The sequence below is a fragment of the Panthera pardus genome, unplaced genomic scaffold, assembly GCF_024362965.1.
Source record: "Panthera pardus isolate Hobbes unplaced genomic scaffold, ASM2436296v1 HiC_scaffold_8, whole genome shotgun sequence".
NCBI classification, from domain to species: Eukaryota; Metazoa; Chordata; class Mammalia; order Carnivora; family Felidae; genus Panthera; species Panthera pardus.
The window spans coordinates 95,084,474-95,101,800 of record NW_026527013.1 but is presented as its reverse complement, the minus strand read 5'-3'; the positions used below and the strand labels follow the sequence as shown (position 1 = coordinate 95,101,800).

The 17,327-nt window shown below is 37.9% G+C and overlaps 1 protein-coding gene across 6 annotated transcripts in view; it reads right to left on the bottom strand.

Annotated features, from left to right (window-relative positions):
* AKAP9 (A-kinase anchoring protein 9) overlaps positions 1 to 17,122 on the bottom strand; it is a 152,645-nt gene extending 135,523 nt beyond the window's left edge. For all 6 annotated transcript variants that reach the window (XM_019443282.2, XM_019443283.2, XM_019443285.2 and 3 more), the window contains exon 1: positions 16,833 to 17,122. In XM_019443282.2, coding sequence (XP_019298827.2) covers positions 16,833 to 16,880 — 48 coding nt within the window. In that variant the 5' untranslated portion in view covers positions 16,881 to 17,122. The remainder of the gene's footprint in view (positions 1 to 16,832) is intronic.
* Between the last annotated feature and the right edge of the window lie 205 nt (positions 17,123 to 17,327).

Genomic DNA, 17,327 nt, shown 5'->3' with positions numbered 1-17,327 from the left:
GAGGTAGGAAGAATATATATAAACACAGAAATATATCATTTCAAGAGATAAAAAGCACTCTGAAAAAAAGTACAGGTACTAAAGAAAGCCTACGATGGAAAGACCTAATATGGTCGCGGATGTAGGGAGAGGTCAGGGAATATCAACTAGAAAAAAAGAATGTGGAAGCTGAGATTTAATGACAAATAGGCATTACTTGCCTAAGATCATAATCAGTTAAGTGGCAAAAGAGAACAAGAACACCTGACTCCAAATCCAGTAGTTTTTCCATGATGCCAATTTATATTCCACGCATTCTGAGTTCCTTTTCCTCCGTCGTTTGTCATTATACTTTAAATCCCAGAATGCCAAATTTAAAGGCATGAATATACGAAATCACCAAACCAACAAACACTTTTTTGACAAGACTGGGAGAAAAACACACCCAAAACAACACACACACACCCAAAAAGAACATTATAAAATATTTTTTGAATGTTATCTAGTCTCTCCAGTTTCCAAAAACAGCTGTAAGTTGAGCCATTTTCTATTTTTGCTGTAGAAAATTTAAGAAATCCTAATTAATTCTAATTACGGTGACTATTGGTACTTGTCAGTTCTGCCTTTAAACCTTTTTAATATTCCTTAATGAATGTTGCACAAGAATGCTGTACAAACTATTACAACAAAACTCCAGGGGCCTAACTATGGAAACAAAAAGAAGATTACAACAGTTGACCCAAAGACAATTTGTATGTAGGGCAACTGAAAAGCAAAGAAGACAAAAGCAACATTTTAAGGATGCTCTGAAGCATATTTTCCAAATAACAGTGCCAAATAGCCCCCAACATATCAGATATGGAAAAGACCTCAGAAATTTATATTTAAGTCCCTAGTCTTATTCATATACTATAATCTCATTCAATGTAGATTTTTTTATTAGTTTTGGAACACCATGTCTGAGAAGAAAACAGATTCTGCAGTCTAAGGAATCACCTTAATTTTGCACATTTTAACACATTTCATTGTATGGCACATAGTAGGCACAAACATTTGTTGAATGAAAGTCATGTTTCAGGGGTGCCTGGGTGGCTCAGTCGGTTAAACGTCCGACTCTTGGTTTTGGCTCAGGTCATGATCTCACGGTTTCGTGAGTTCGAGCCTCACAGAGGGCTCTGTGCTGACGGTGTGGAGCCTGCTTGGGATTCATATTCTCTCCCTCTCTCTCTCTCTCTCTCTCTCTCTCTCTCTCTCTCTCTCTTTCTCTCTCTCCGACCCTCCCCAGCTCACGCTGTCTCGGTCTCTCTCAAAAACAAATACACTTTAAAATGCATTTCCCTAATGACCAAAAAAAAAAGTTTCATAAAAGTATATGGATTACATACAATAGAGTACTGGACCACTGTATCTAAAGAGGTTCTAATAAGCTAGCTTTGTGACGCTGGACAAGCCACTTGACCTCAGCAGAACTCAGTACCTTCAACTGCACAATGAAGAGGTAGATTAGAAGGATCTTTTAAGGTTTCTTCTAGTTTTAAGGGCTCTACTGAAGAATTTTTTCAATTGTTCCCTATCATTTTTCCTCTTCCTACTCTCAATTATAAAGGAGGAAAAACTAAAATTTTACATTATAAAAGCTTAAAAAAACACTGAAAAAACAATACAATAGACAGTAACTATTACTAAATGATCCCAAATGAAAAAAGATGATATATACGGAATAAAAAGTAGAATGACCTTAGTGTTTAGAACAAATCTCTTCTAAGTACATAAAATTATCAAAATACTGTTTTAGGCTCATGTTACTGATTATGCGGTCAACTTATTTCTGAACAGGTAACTAGATGATAAGCTCCAGGAAGGCAGGGATTTTTAATCAAAATCAAAGCCCACATAATACTGTAAGTCTAGAAGAGTGCCTTCACATAGGTTCTTTTTGTTTGTTTAGCTTATTTTTTGAGAGAGAGAGAGAGAGAGCAAGAAAACGTGCAAGTGAGCAGGAGGGGCAGAGAGAGGGTGAGAGAGAGAATCCCAAACAGGCACTGCACTATCAGCACAGAGCCCAAAGCAGGGTTTGAATTCATGAACTGTGAAATCATGACCTGAGCTGAAACCAAGAGTCGGCTGCTTAACCAACTGAGCCACCCAGATGCCCCTGCACATAGGTGCTCAATAAGTATTTGTTGAACAAAAAAGAATGATTAAAAAAGAGGCACCACTGGGCACCTGGGTGGCTCAGTCAGTAAGGCGTCCGACTCTTGATTTCTGCTCAGGTCGATCTCATGGTTTATGAGTTTAAGCCCCACACTGGGCTCTGTGCTGACAGTGTGGAGCCTGCCTGGGACTCTCTCTCCCCCTACCCCCTCTCTCTGCCCCTCTCTAGCTCATGCATGCTCTCTCTCAAAATAAATAAATAAACTTAAAAAAAAAAAGAGGTACACTAAGCAACAATTTTAGGCATTATTCCTCTGAACTTCAGAATATCTGCACAGTTCCCTTAAAAAAAAAAAGATGGAGTTGGGGTACCTGGGTGGCTCAGTCTGTTGAGCATCTGACTTTGGCTCAGGTCATAGTTTCACAGTACGCTGAGTTCGAGCCCTGTGTTGAGCCCGCTTTGGATCCTCTGTCTCCCTCTCTCTCTGCCCCTCCCCCACTTGCACTCATTCTCTCACACATTAAAAAAAAAAAAAAAATTAAATAAACAGATGGGGTGCCCAACTGGCTCAGTCAGAAGAGCATGCAACTCTTGATCACGGGGTCATGAGTTTGAGCTGAACACTGGGTGCAGAGATTATTTAAAATAAATAAAATTATTAAAAAAAGATTATATATCTGGTCCATGGTTACATTATTGCATAATCATACACTGTAAATTATGTAACTGTCAAAAATGTTTTCAAAAAATTTTTAATGTGAGAAAATGCTCTCAAGATAAAGTCAGGGGAAAAGAAGCCAGAATTGCATAAAGAGTATGATACAAGTTAAGTTTAAAAATATACAAAGAAACCAAGAATCAACAAACTAAGAGTGATTACTTGTGGGTTCAGACTATGGGTGATTGTTTTCTTCTTTGAAAGATCTTTGTCTCCCTCCCCCACAGATCTGTAAAGAATATTCACTAACCGAATTAATACCACCTTTTTTTTTTTTTAGGGTTTATTTATTTATTTTGAGAGAGACAGCTTGCTCAAGCAGGGGAAGGGCAGAGGGAGAGGGAGAGAGAGAGTCCCAAGCAGGCTCCACACTGTCAGCACAGAGTCTGATGCGGGGCTCAAACTCACCTGAACCGAAACCAAGAGTTCGATGCTTAACAGACAGAGCCACCCAGGCACCCCTAATATCACTTGTTTTTAAAAGGATATAATACAACTATACACCTACCACAAATCTCATCCCAAAAAAGCAGAAAGAAGGCAGAGCTCCAGGAATAAGCTGTCCTGGGACCTAGCCACTTTCATCAGCCTCTCCAGACACCGTTACCACACCTCCTCATAAGCACGACTGACAACACTGACGGGTCATTACACCTTCACTGTTCACTCACCATCTACCTCTGCTTCTTCTCACTATCACCTCAGTTATTAACAATGAACAGTGAGAGAATGGCACTTTGCCCTGATCTTATCTAGTCTCTCTCTACTATGAAGTTTAATCTCTTTTAAAAATAAATGAAAGCAGTATACAGTTTTTACAAAGGAGAATTCTTAAATCAAGGTATACCTGTAATATACTATTTCTCTCAGCAACATAAACACATGCCAGTTTATCACTTGAGGTTTCATTTATAAGCCACAGGTTAGAGGCTACTATTCTGATACATGTATCTTCTTTTTGCAGGAATTATCAATTTGATAATAAAAGAAGAACTAATCTAGTCAACTTAATAATAGAAGAACTGCTACATCTGGTTGGTTCATGGCCCATCCCATCAGGTATCCAGTGTTCATCAACAGCTCTGAAGGACATCTGTCAGAGATCATTTCTGTGATGTAATGAGATATGTAATAAACACAAATATTACAAATATTGCTTTTGGTTTCAGTTCCTCTTCCTGCCACATTCCCCAACACAGTCACTACTCCCCAAGTACTGACAGATCTTGGGATCACAATCTCTGCACACATCAGGGCCCTTGGCACGTGCTGGGCATCAGAAGATGGACAAAAGTTAACACAGCAGCAACAGTAGTTAAAAAAACAAACTGGGAACAACCCAAATGCTCACTGATACTAAGGCAAATTCCTATAATAGAATATCATATGTAGGAAAGAACACTCTCTGTGTTAACACTGAACATAAAGCAAATCACTAAAGACTGCTTGCAACGTGATACCATTAATTTAAAAAACAGAATGAATAAATCGTTTATGTATACATAAGTGACTGAGAAAAGCAAGGCAACAATAAAATTCAGAATTGTGGTTACCTGAGGTGGGACGGGGGTGAGATTAGATTATACGAGGGGGAAGAGTTTCAAATGTATTTGAATGTACATATTTCTTAAGCTGGGTGATGTGTAAGTATAAAAGTAGTTTTTTAAATAATTTATCTTACCTATACATTTTATACTTATTTTTTTGTAGGTGAAACATAATTAATTTAGGTATTTTTAAAGTATGCAGAATTTCCTTCTGAGGAAATTAGCCAGTGCTCATAGCTCCTACCATCTGTGACACTCCTGCCTCTCCTCACACTCTAGTTTGAGGAGAAAAGAGGGAGGTCTATTCTATTCTTCTGGAATTAGGGAACAAGGAGGTAAGAAAGATGTCCAGAAAGGTAACAGAGGGAAGATGCATCTTACATGAAGGATTCTAAAATCAGTGTATGATATGATAATCATATTAATCTATAAATATCCCTGAAATTAACCATAAAGTACAATTTACATGATAAACCTACTAGTAATATTGCAGACTGAAATATTTTTCTCTGTATCCAACACAGCCAGTTCTCCTACGTCCTCAGTTGGACACCAAGGAAAGTAACGGACTTATGAGAGAGGACGTGATGTATAATCACTCAGTGTTGCAGATCACACAAAGTGGCGATGCTTCTGGAACTGAAACTTTACTGCATATTGAGGATCTTTAAAAAATAGTGAGTCCTGGCTCCCAGCCTAGATATTCTAATTTGGGGATGGAATGTGACCTAGGATTCAAAACTGTTTGAAGTTTCCCAGGTGCTTCTGTTGTGCAGCAAAGTTTGGGAACCACTAGGCTAGATACTTATTCTATAAAGAAATATGCTTACACTCCTTAATTTTCTCTCCCCTTCTTTTTTTTAAAAGTGTATATAGTGAAAAACAACCTCATTAAATAGAAAGATTTGATGACTCATCCTATAATTTTTGGTCACGTGTAAACTAGTGTACAGGCAAAGGAAGCTGACTTGCAAAAGGAGTATCAGATACCGTGATAGATAAGAGATGATGTAGAGAACAGCACTGGTTCCAAATGCCTTTTCAGTTTCCCATGAAGCCCAACTATACTTCATTTACCTTCCTTTGAAATCTACCTTTAAAATAACCCTCTACTTTCTCTCCTTCACTTACACAACACCTCAGGTTTTTGAGAATAAAAAAGCCCTACTAGAATTAGGGCATTTACATTTAGCTATGTTAATCAAGTCAATATTTTATATTTTTTAAAAAAATGGTTTTACTGCTCCATCTGTATCACAATAACAGAACTGCCACCTGGTGGCAACATACCTAACTGACTAGGGGATATAGTTTTTGGAAAGGAATAATCTCTTCAGAGCTTAAACATACTACCTATACATTCTTTTAACAGTTTTTGCTACTTTTAGGATAAAACCACACTACTTTAAATAACACGTATGGTGTCTCATTAGCTGGTCCCCGCCTATGTCTTGAATCTAATTTTCTGCTATATAGCTTGACCCTCCATGCTCCAGCATGAAGAGGATGATGATAGCTAAAATACTTCTCAAACACTTTTCATAATTTGACAATACTCTAAGTGCTTTATATATATTAGCTGAAGCCCAAGGCTGGTACTATTCTTTATTCTCACTTTCCAGATGGGAGCAGGGGCATAGAGAAGTTAAGTAACTTGCCTAAATTCACAAAGCTAAAAAATGGCAGAGCCATAATTTGATCCCAGATGGTCTGGTCTAGTCCAAGCTCATAACGACTACAATTATACTGCTTTTCACAGTAAATATATTGAAAAGTTAGTTAGCATATACCACCTGATTCCCATTCATTTCCCAATCTGAATTCTACATTTCCCTTTCTGACCAATTGCTGCTAAAGTTAAAGGTCACTTTTCAAGTCTCCATTACACTTGATTGCTTATTTTTGACTAGTTACTCCTCCTTACTTAAAACTCTGTCTTCTCCATTTCACAGACATCATCAACTCCTAGCTTTGTGAACAGTTCGTGTCTCAGTGTCCTGTGCAGATACTTCTTCACTTGCCTTTTAAACATGGGTGCTTCCACAGGATTCAACTCAGTCTGCATTAGTCTTCTTCCTGAGTGAACCCCTCATTCCCAGAGTGCCAGCGAGTATCTTCAAACCAAATATTTATCTCTAGCATGGGCTTCTGTCTTGAAGCTGCAGACACATTCAATTTTACACTGGACCATTCCTCTAGGATGCCCAATAGGCACCTCCAACTCAACATATCCAAAACAAAACTTACCTTCATCTTACTCAAATAGCTCTTTCCCTCCAAACATGCCCACATTTCCTATCTCTTTATTTCTTTTTGTAATGTTTATTCATTTTTGAGAGAGCGTGAGTGGGGGAGGGGCAGAGAGAGGGGAAGACACAGAATCTGAAGCAGGCTCCAGGCTGTGAACTGTCAGCACAGAGCTCCTTGCGGGACTCAAACTCACAGACAGCAAGATCATGACCTGAGCTCAAGTCAGAGGCTTACCCGACTGAGCCACTCAGGTGCCCCTCTCAGACACCCATTTCACTCAAACTCTCCTATTCTCTCTGCCCTCATGACCTAATCACTTCCCAAAGGCCCCGCCTCCTAATACTACCAACAAGGGGGTAAGGATCTCAACATATGAATTTGGGGAGGTACACAAACATTCAGATGATAGGATCTTCCTTATCCTTCACAACAAACAATTACCAGGACACCTGGGTGGCTCAGTCGGTTAAGTACCCATCTACTGATTTCAGCTCAGGTCATGATCTCACAGGTTTGTGAGATCAAGCCCACATCAGGCTCTGTGCTGATTGCACAGAACCTGCTTGGGATTCTCTCTCCTTCTCTCTGCTGCTCCTCCTGCTCCTCTCCCCCTGGTGCATGGCTGGCGTGCGCTCTCTCTCTCTCTCTCTCTCTCTCTCTCTCTCTCAAAATAAATTAACTTAAAAACAAAAAAAAGACTTAAAAGCACATGTAAGGTTGAAGTTAAGGACAAAATTTCTTGGGTCAGACAGACTGGGTTTCAATCCTTGCTCTGCCACTATGACTTTGTGCAAATGACTTAACCTCTTGAGTTTTCCCACCCGTAAAATAGGAATAGCAACATTATCCACAGCTCTTAGAACAGCTGTAAGTATTAAATGAGGTAATAAATATAAAATCCTTAGCATAATGTCTACTAGCATGAGATAGTGCTCAATAATTAGTAGCTATTATTATTACTGAATTTATATTCTTTCTTCCACTGTCAACCTTCCCATTGTCCAAGTGAGAGATAATGAAGAACAGAAGTGGGGATAACACAAGAAATATTTAGAAGGTAAAACCAGCAGAATATGGTGACTATTTGGATCTGAAAGGTAAAGGAGAGTGCCAGGGAAGTGAGGTAAAGTGGGCCTGGTTTTACTGGGTACTGATTGAATGGTATTAGAATGGGAAGAAAAAGGCTAAGTATGAGACAGATTTTGAATAAAAAATAAAAAACAATAAACAGGATTGGGTTATGAGTTTGCAGGACATAGGAAAATAATCCCAGAATACTTCAGAGGATCTTAGTTTTCAACTGATGCTTTCTGAATAGGTATAAACTACTAGGCCTCATAAATATGATGGCACATGAGATACAAAAGAACTCTAGAGCATCGAAAAAGTTTAAATTCTGGGGTGCCTGGGTGGCTCAGTTGGTTGGGCCTCCAACTCTTGATTTCAGCTGAGGTCATGATCTCACAGTTCATGGGACCAAGCCCCCAAGTCAGGCTCTGTGCTGACTGCATGGAGCCTGCTGGGATTCTCTCTCCCTTTCTCTCTACTCCTCCCCTGGTTGCGTACTCTCTCTCTCAAAAATAAATAAACTTAAAAAAAATTTTTTTTAAGTTTAAATTCAAATCCTAAAGGAAAAAAATACTTTATATAGACTCTTCTGTCCTAAGATTAAAATCCTGAGGCCTATTAAAATGACTTATACTGGATTTTTATCCTTCGAATTTTAAAATTATATATTCTTCTTGGGGCGACTGGGTGGCTCAGTCGGTTAAGCGCTGGACTCTTGGTTTCAGCTCAGGTCATGATCTCCCAGTTTCACACGTTCACCCCGCCTCTGACAGTGCAGAGTCTGCTTGAGATTCTCTCTCTGCCCCTCCCCCACTCACATTGTCTCAGTTTCTTTCAAAAAATAAACTTAAAAAAAAAGTTTAATACATGCTCTTCTCAACTAAAAAAACCCACATATATATATATATATATATATATATCCTGAATTATTCTCTTCTTTTCAAACTTTATAAGTGCTATTGGTTGAAGTGGAAAAGTGAGCTCTTATTAAAGGGAAGTCACTGAGTAAAAAGGCTTAGAGAAATATTTTCATTACAAAAGGAATTTATGCAAATTAAAATTTAAATATTAATTGGGAAAATGTAAAATCTTTTACCTACAAATATTTCCAGTATTCTTAAGTTGTCTATGAATAGAAAATAGTTTCCATAATTTTTAGCCAAAACCCATTATTTCATATGTAAACTTCCAGCAGATATTGCAGTTTTTACACATTTTCTAATACCTTGTCCTTTAGAGTATGTACTCATTTATTTGACTTACGAAATCAACATACATATGCACAGTCAACAGACCATAAATGGTGTGTTAATTAAATGGGACCACTGCCCTAAGTCCATCGCAATCCCCTGCATCTCCTTCACATACTTTCATATGTTAAATTTGATTCTTGATAAATATGGACAACAAATATTTGTACTTATGATTGGTCCCTAACTATATCTTCTTCCCTGGGAAAACAATAAGGCAATATCAACTTGAATAAAAGTGAGACTCCTGAGGAATACATATAGCTTAATCTCAAAGACCACAGTAAATGATTCTTAGTGAACAAGGAATTTTGTAGTGTGTTCACTATCCAAAAAAGGGGGGGAAAAGAGAAGGAAAATGATTCTAGATTTTATACCCTGTTTTTCAGAGAACTGTAAATCAGAGAACATATTCAATCAATACAATTTACAAATTCAAATTTTTACAGATTAGGATTTTAAATACTAAAGTTTAGTGTAGTTTTTACTAGTCGAAATAGTAACTTTGGGGCTTTAAGAAATGATCTCTTCAAAGGGGGAAAAAAGAAAAACATTCAGACCACATAAAAGTCTAAGTGAACAGTATATACTACAATAACAATCATAACCCTGATGTCAACTTAAAACAAACATTATACTGTTCATGAACAAAAAGGATAAAGGAATTTCTCATGGTACAAAATAATCTATAGACTTAAATAAATAACCTAAGCAAAAAACAAATAACATATAAAAACTTCTGGAACAATGAATAGAGTCAAATCCATGTGCAAATCAACCTAAACTCTATGCAGCATACAAGATCACATTAAGTACCCTAAGTATATTTTGATGACTACTAACACAAAAACACTAATAGTAAAAGGGAAATATATTAGTGAAATACTGGTACAGATCAAGTGTGTTCACATATGAAAATGACAGACCCTTTTGTTACTAAACAAGATTGGGTTATTTTGTTCCCACAGTAAAAATGGATTGGATTTTTTACGATCAAGCCAAAAACCCAACAGGTGCCCCTTGGACCAATTGCATGCACTTGTAAAACAGCTGGCTGGGGAATGGAATGACTCACTGGCCCACACAGAAATCAAACTTTAGCATCACGCTCTAATCAACTCACCAAGAACCTATTATTCAAAGCAAGCAACAGTTTAATTGCTTTAAAACTTTTTTAAGTTTAAATTTTTTAAGGGCTTAAAAAAAAAAAAAGCAAGATGGGGACACCAAGGTGTCCAGTTGATTAAGCATCCAACTTTGGCTCAGGTCATGATCTCAAGGTTCAAGGGTTCAAGCCCCACATCGGGCTCCAAGCTGACAGTGTGGAGCCTGCTTGGGATTCTCCCTCTTTCTCTCTCTGTCCCTCCCCTACTCATACTTTCTTTCTCAAAATAAACAAACAAGCAAAAGATGGAAGATGATCCTACTGAAATGTATGTCTCTCTCTGCCCCTCTACTGTCTGCCCAAGCACATGTATTCTCATTCTCTGTATGCAGAAAAAAATGCATACAAATATAATATTATATAACAATTGGCAACAACTTAATTAAAAGATAAGCAAAGCTTTAGAATAGACATTTCTCCAAAGAAGATAGACAAATGGCCAAAAAGTACATGAAAAGATGCTCAACATCCTCAATCACTAGGAAGAAAATCACAAATCAAAACAAATGAGATACCACCTCCCACCACTAGAATGGCTATAATTAAATAGAGAACAGGGAGGCCTGGCTGGCTTAGTTGGTTAGGTGTCTGACTCTCGATTTCAGCTCATTTCAGGTAATGATATCACAGTTCCAGAGATTGAGCCTCACATCAGGCTCTGTGCTGACAGGGGGGAGCCTGCGTGGGATTCTCTTTCTCTGCCTCTCCCCCACCCATGTTCTCTCTCCCTCAGAATAAACATTTAAAAAAACAAAACAGAAAACAAACGTTGGTGAGTATATGGAGAAATTAGAACCCTCATACACTGCTGGCGGATATGTAAAATGGTACAGCTGACTTGGAAAACCACTTTGGCAATTCCTTAAAAAAACACAGAATTAATTTATGATCCAGTAATTCCATTCCTAGGTATATACTCAAGAGAAATGAAAACAGGTACTCAAATGCTTATATATGAATGCTCATCACAGTGCTATTCGTAATAGCCAAATGGTGGCAACAACTCAAATACCCATCAGTGGATGAATAAACAACATGTAGTAAATGCCACATAAAATGGAATATTCAGCCATAAAAGGGAACTGAGATACTGATGCATACTACGACACAGATGAACCTTGAAAATATTATACCAAGTGAAAAAAGCCAGACGGTAAGGGTCAAACATTATAGGAGTGCATTTATATGAAATATCTGGAATAGGTACACACAGAAACAGAAAGCAGATTGGTAGTTGCTGAGGACTGGTAAAAGGAGGGAATGAGAGTTTCAGCTTAATGGGTACAAGGTTTTATTCTGGAATGATAAAAATGTTTTGGAACTACATGGAATTGGTGGTTACAAACTGTGTACTTACTAAATACCACTGAATTGTTTTAGGATGGTTAATTTTTATTATGTGAATTTCATCTCAATTTTAAAAAATCACAGCTTCTTTGTATCTAGCATGAGAACTCAAAAAGTTCTCAATCACTATCTCACTTATTCTTCACAACACCTGTTGAGATTCATGTCCTGCAACAGGATTACTCTCAAAGATCATAAAGTACACAATTTGTGATAATTTAAATAATGCTTGCTAAGTAAAAGTCCATAGTCGCAACTGTAGGCGTTCAAAAATGTCAGCTGAACAAATAAGCAAATAAATGTCTCTAAAGTCCTAGTGCCTTTTCTAGTATGCCAAGTAGCAGTATTATAAATTCTCACACATACAGACCCCAGATGCAAAACAGCCTCAATAAATAAACTTTTTAAAATTCTGAAGCTTTTCCAAATTAAAGTTTTAAAAGAGATGCTAACCAATGAAATGGCTAATTTCAATTTTAGTGGTGTCTTAAAGAAATATAATGTTCCTTATCATATAACGTTTAATAATTTACCATGAGAACTTTTTCTAGTTCCATACTAGAAATTTGTTTACATTTCAGTAATCAGTAGGCCTATAAGAGCTATTTTGCAGACATCGTTTAGCTCTTCCTACAACCTTTATGTATTAAAAGTTTTTGTTTAGTAAAAATAATTTCTGTCCAATCTTGTCTATTGGGCAAGTGGTATTCTAATCACTTGGATATATCCTATCTTTTTCACTTCCTCTCTTCCATGTTCTCATTCAGCTTTCAGTTTCACTGACACGAGGGACCTGCTTGTTAAATCTCTCTTCGTTGGATCTTTCATCTGATCTGATTCCTGACATTTCTTGGATTTGCCTTAGAAACCTTTCTTCAATATACGTTTTAAGAAGCTTATTCTACTCATTCTTTTCTCCGTATTATCCCTCTTAAGGCTCATAACCTAAAAATGATATTTTGTTTTTCAACAAAGCCTGAAGGTCAGGAATTAGTTTTTAAGTCACAATGAACAACTGTTACAGTAAATGATGATTCGAGAGAAAGAAAGAAAGAAAGAAAGAAAGAAAGAAAGAAAGAAAGAAAGAAAGAAAAAGAAAATTTTAAAGAAACAAGGATGAAGAGCAACTTTCTTAGTAGTGGAGCAGTGTATCTGAAATATGCAGAGAACAATTTTACACCATAAGTAACTTTGTCTATCAGAGTGGAAGTAGTAACTGAAAAGTCTAGCTGTCAATAACCTAATATACAGCTTGCACAGAGCACTGTCCTTTTTTGCATACAATTGGCACTACTCTTCAAAATGCTCATTAAACAAAAATCACATAATTACTACTGAGGGCAAGAGGCAAAAATTTTAATAATTATTCACCAAATGAGGGTGCCTGGGTGGCTTAGTCGATTAAGGGTCAGACTTTGACTCAGGTCATGATCTCATGGTTCGTGAGTTCAAGCCCTGCGTCAGGCTCCATGCTGACAGCTCAGAGCCTGGAGCCTGCTTCAGATTCTGTGTCTCCCTCTCCTGCTTGCACTGCCCCTCTCCCGCTTGCACTGTCTCTCTCTCTCTCAAAAATAAACATTAAAAAAAAAAGCAATAATAATTATTCACCAAATAATGCCAATTACATACAATGCTGAATAGCAAAACTTTGGTTTTACTGTATTCTGCTACATGATAGAATGTCAAGTATACCCAATGTGAATTTACAGGAGTAATAACATTAATAATATTAAATACACAACTATCCTCTAATTTTGTTCACTAACATTACAATATTTTCTTTATATAACAGTGTAAATAATTTCACTTGGAAAAAAAATGAAGTCACTTAAAGTAGTTTAACACAAGGACAGCCTATGTAGTGCCATCCCTGTTAGCAGCCGGTAAATAGGGTTGGTCCAGCTGTGAAAATATTTACTTAATAATGCAGTAATGTCTCACATCTCCATGGGTCCGGCTTCTTGCTACATTAATACCGAGGAAGTAGCTGAGGACCCAAGAGCAACCAAAAAAACCAACAGGTAGTAGAAAAACTGAACTGTCATAAAGCCCACTAACTGGGCTCCATTGATTTTGATTTTTATAAACCATTCTATCACACTCACTTACTGGGTTGTCTAGTCACAGCAAATCTAAACTAGCAAATTAGGGGAAGAAGCAGATCAGATGGAGCAAGGCAAGATGACTGTGACCACGGCAATGAGAATAGACAGCAAGGAAAAAAGAACTACAAAACAGAAAGGGAGTCTGTGCAAGTCTACTATAGGCTCCCAAATATGTAATACAAGCAACAAGAACTAAGGTTGCAGGACTACACCAAACTGAGGGTCCTTTGGAAACCTAGTTTATTCTGTGCATTTTTTTATTCTCTGTAATAACCATACTACAATATAACAAGTTCTTCCTTATACTGTATTTGATAAGCTTTTACTGTATTTAAAAATGGCATTTAAACATGTTTTACTAATCCTAAAAGAAATATATTGTGGACAATTTGGAAAATACTAAGTGTAAAGAAAACAAAATTGCCAATAACCCACCACACAAGAGAGAACCATCATTTATATCTCTGCATTTTTTTCAAGTGTCTTCACATATACATATGTACATACATCTTTTATGGTAACATTTTTATTAACCTGGCATTATTTGTGGACATTTTCCCAACTCAAAGTCTTCGTAGTATTATTTTAATGGCTACATATACCAGAATTTATTCTACCATTGCAGATTTTGGTTATTATAAAATATTTTATAAAACATACTATACTGCACTCAAGTCATAAGAATAATCATTTATAAAGTCTAGATACAAAAAGGAAATTTTTCAATGACTAGCTTACCAAACACTAAGAAAAAAATGCAGAAATTGTGATTCATAAAACTACTGTATTATCAAATACAATATTTAAGTCCAATGAATAAACAAGCCATTTAGAAAACCAAGTTTCTAAATAAGTTTTGGGAATAATCATTTTAAGTGATTTCTGAGGCCAGCTATAACAATTTCCAATTAAGGGAATTCTGGATTACTGTTATTAAATTATAACTTGCTAGTAAAGTAGTACTATGAACGACTCATGGTTATTCTGCTCATTCATTCATTAGGCAAATATTTATTGAGAACCTACTATGTAGTAGGCACCATGCCTGGCTGCATTAATATCAAGAACCTTCTTTTGTAAAGTAGTCTTAGACAAGGTAGCAACATTTATCGCACTTTTACAAATGAAAAAATTCATCCAAAATCCTACTGTTCTTCTCTTTCATTGTTCTTACTCAATGTCTGTCTCTCCCACTAAACTGTGAGCAACTTGAGAACAGAGACTGTCACCACCTCTAAATTTCCAACTCTTGGTATAAAACAGGAGTTCAATGTAGGTTTGCTAAATGACTTTACAATACAAAGTTTTTAAGTCCTAATCTAAAAGCACACAAGTTTCCACAAATAAAATAATGTATACACACTAGTTTTGATGATGCTGTTTTCAATCTATTTTCCATATTCTATCAGTCTTCATAATCTTAATGGCTGTATAATATTCCACCAAACTTACATGATATGGCTGAAAAAACAATTTATTCGAATATTCTCTATGAATGTTGTTTCCAGTGTTTCTACATTATACAGCTAACGTTCCAACAAACATATCCTGCCTTATAAATCTGACAGATTTCTGACTAGAAAAATTGGGCTCAACTCTAGAGGCGATAATCTTCTACGATAAAAGGGATTATTAAAAGAAAAAGATTTTTAACCTACACGCAGAGTTTTGAAGGACAAAACACACATACAAATAAACCAGAATTTTTTGGGGTGGGGCCACATCAATTTAAATAAATCCATTATTATACGCATGGCCCAAAGTAAACAATGTTTTGTAAGACTGCTTTATATATATCTTTAGGAAAGATGCTTCTGGGGGCAGGGAATCCAAATTCTGAAGTAATAAACAAAATGTCTAATTAGAATATCTATGCTTTCAAAGGAGGCACACATTTTACCTCCACCTTCTTGGATTCAGAGCTTGCTCAGACCCTCAGGTTGCAGAAATGTAAGCAACTCTGGGCTTCTGAAGATGTCATGATTCCCCCTTCCCTCCATTTACAGACTTTAAAATAATAATTTACCTGGTAACATAAAAGCACTTAAGCTTTGATCTTAGAAGAAACTTATGGGAAAGCCAAATGTATTTCAGAAATATGAAGCTGGTTTATATGCATATTCATTTAAAAAACTTGTGTTGAGCATCTACTATGGCATCCCTCCATGGTATGACCCTTCAATGATTACTGAAATCATAGATCCCCTTTCTTTTATTTTTAGGTTGGAAAGGAGAGGAAGACAGAAAAAAGTTAATATTATAATTTAATTGTGGTCCAAGTATGATTGCTGACAATTATTTCTAATAAGACAGAATATAAACTATAAAAGGTAACGTCGTCATAAGGAGGAAGGGGGCCTTTGAAGCCAGCTAGAAGATATACTCGAATATGTAATTTTTAAAAGAAATATGCTATTTTATTTATATCTTGACTATATTAAATTTTTCACGAAGCCCAGTAAATAGTACCTGTGCATGGTCTTGTATTGTTTGTTTTACGTTTTTTTCTTTCACACAGACATAAAATAGGGATTCCTAGAGACATAGATAACAATTCAATTATTTAAAGAAGGAATTCTATAGGTGTTGCTTATAATATGGAACCTTTCGTCTCCCGCAGTTCCATTCACAGACTGCATTAACATTCCACACAATACAAAAGCGCATGCCATGACAAAGACCTCCAAACACAAATATACAAAGCTACGCTTCTAAAAACACCCCTAAGCGAACTTCACAGCTGGCACTTGTGGCACACTCAAGCCACTGCTAAGGCAGCTGTCACAGGCCAATCACATATCCAAGAGTGCCAGCGTGCCACCAAAGAAAGCTAAGCTGATGATCAGCGTACAAATCCCCCACCAAATAAAGAAAAGCTCTAAATCCCCACCCTGAAAAGCACAATGCCTGCACTACCCAGGGAACTCCCTAAAACTGAAAGGCTGGAGATTTAGAAGCAATAAATACCAGCTTATAGCAATACAGTAAAGGAGGGGACTTAATTTGGGCATTCACAAGAAAGGAGACACACTACCCAATCATCACGGAAGTATCCGCTGCTAGGTAGTAATACCAGGCTTTTTTAATTGGAAAAAGGAAAGAAGAAGGCAACGGGAAAATTCAGATCCTGCGGCACCTCCCTCCCGGGCAGCGAACCGGGACTGCGATCTCCGCTTCCCAGGCCCTCTCCCACCCCCTTTCCAGCCACCGCCTCCCACCACGGGCCCAGCAGCCTCCGGCTCTCTTACCTTAGCTTTGCCGGCTTCCAGTTTCTTCTGTCTCTCTTCGTCCTCCATGGCCTCTGCAGACAAGGCTGGGGGAACACAGGGAAGGTCGGGGGTAAAAAGGAAAGGTCGATTCCGACAGAGGTGGGACCGCAAGCTCCGCGGTCCCAGGGAGTAGGGCCGGGCCTGGCGCTCCCTCCGCCCAAAGTGGAACCAGTCTACGAGCTCACTGGCTGACCGTGCTCAGCCGCACGGGCAACGCCGTCACCGTCGCCGCCATCTTCGTCTCCACGTAAACACACGGCGAGGCGGGAGGCGGGAGGCGGGAGGCAGGGGGAAATAGAGGAGGGAAGACGTCGGTCCGCGCAGCCGCCGGGAGCCCCGCCGCGCCGGGCAGGTGCGCCCGCGGCACCGCCCCACGTGCCGCCCCGCCCCCGCCAGATTGGCGAGCCAAGGCCCGGACCGCCCTTGCCAGAACCCTTACTCGGACTCCGGCTCCCACAGACAAAAACCACCGCA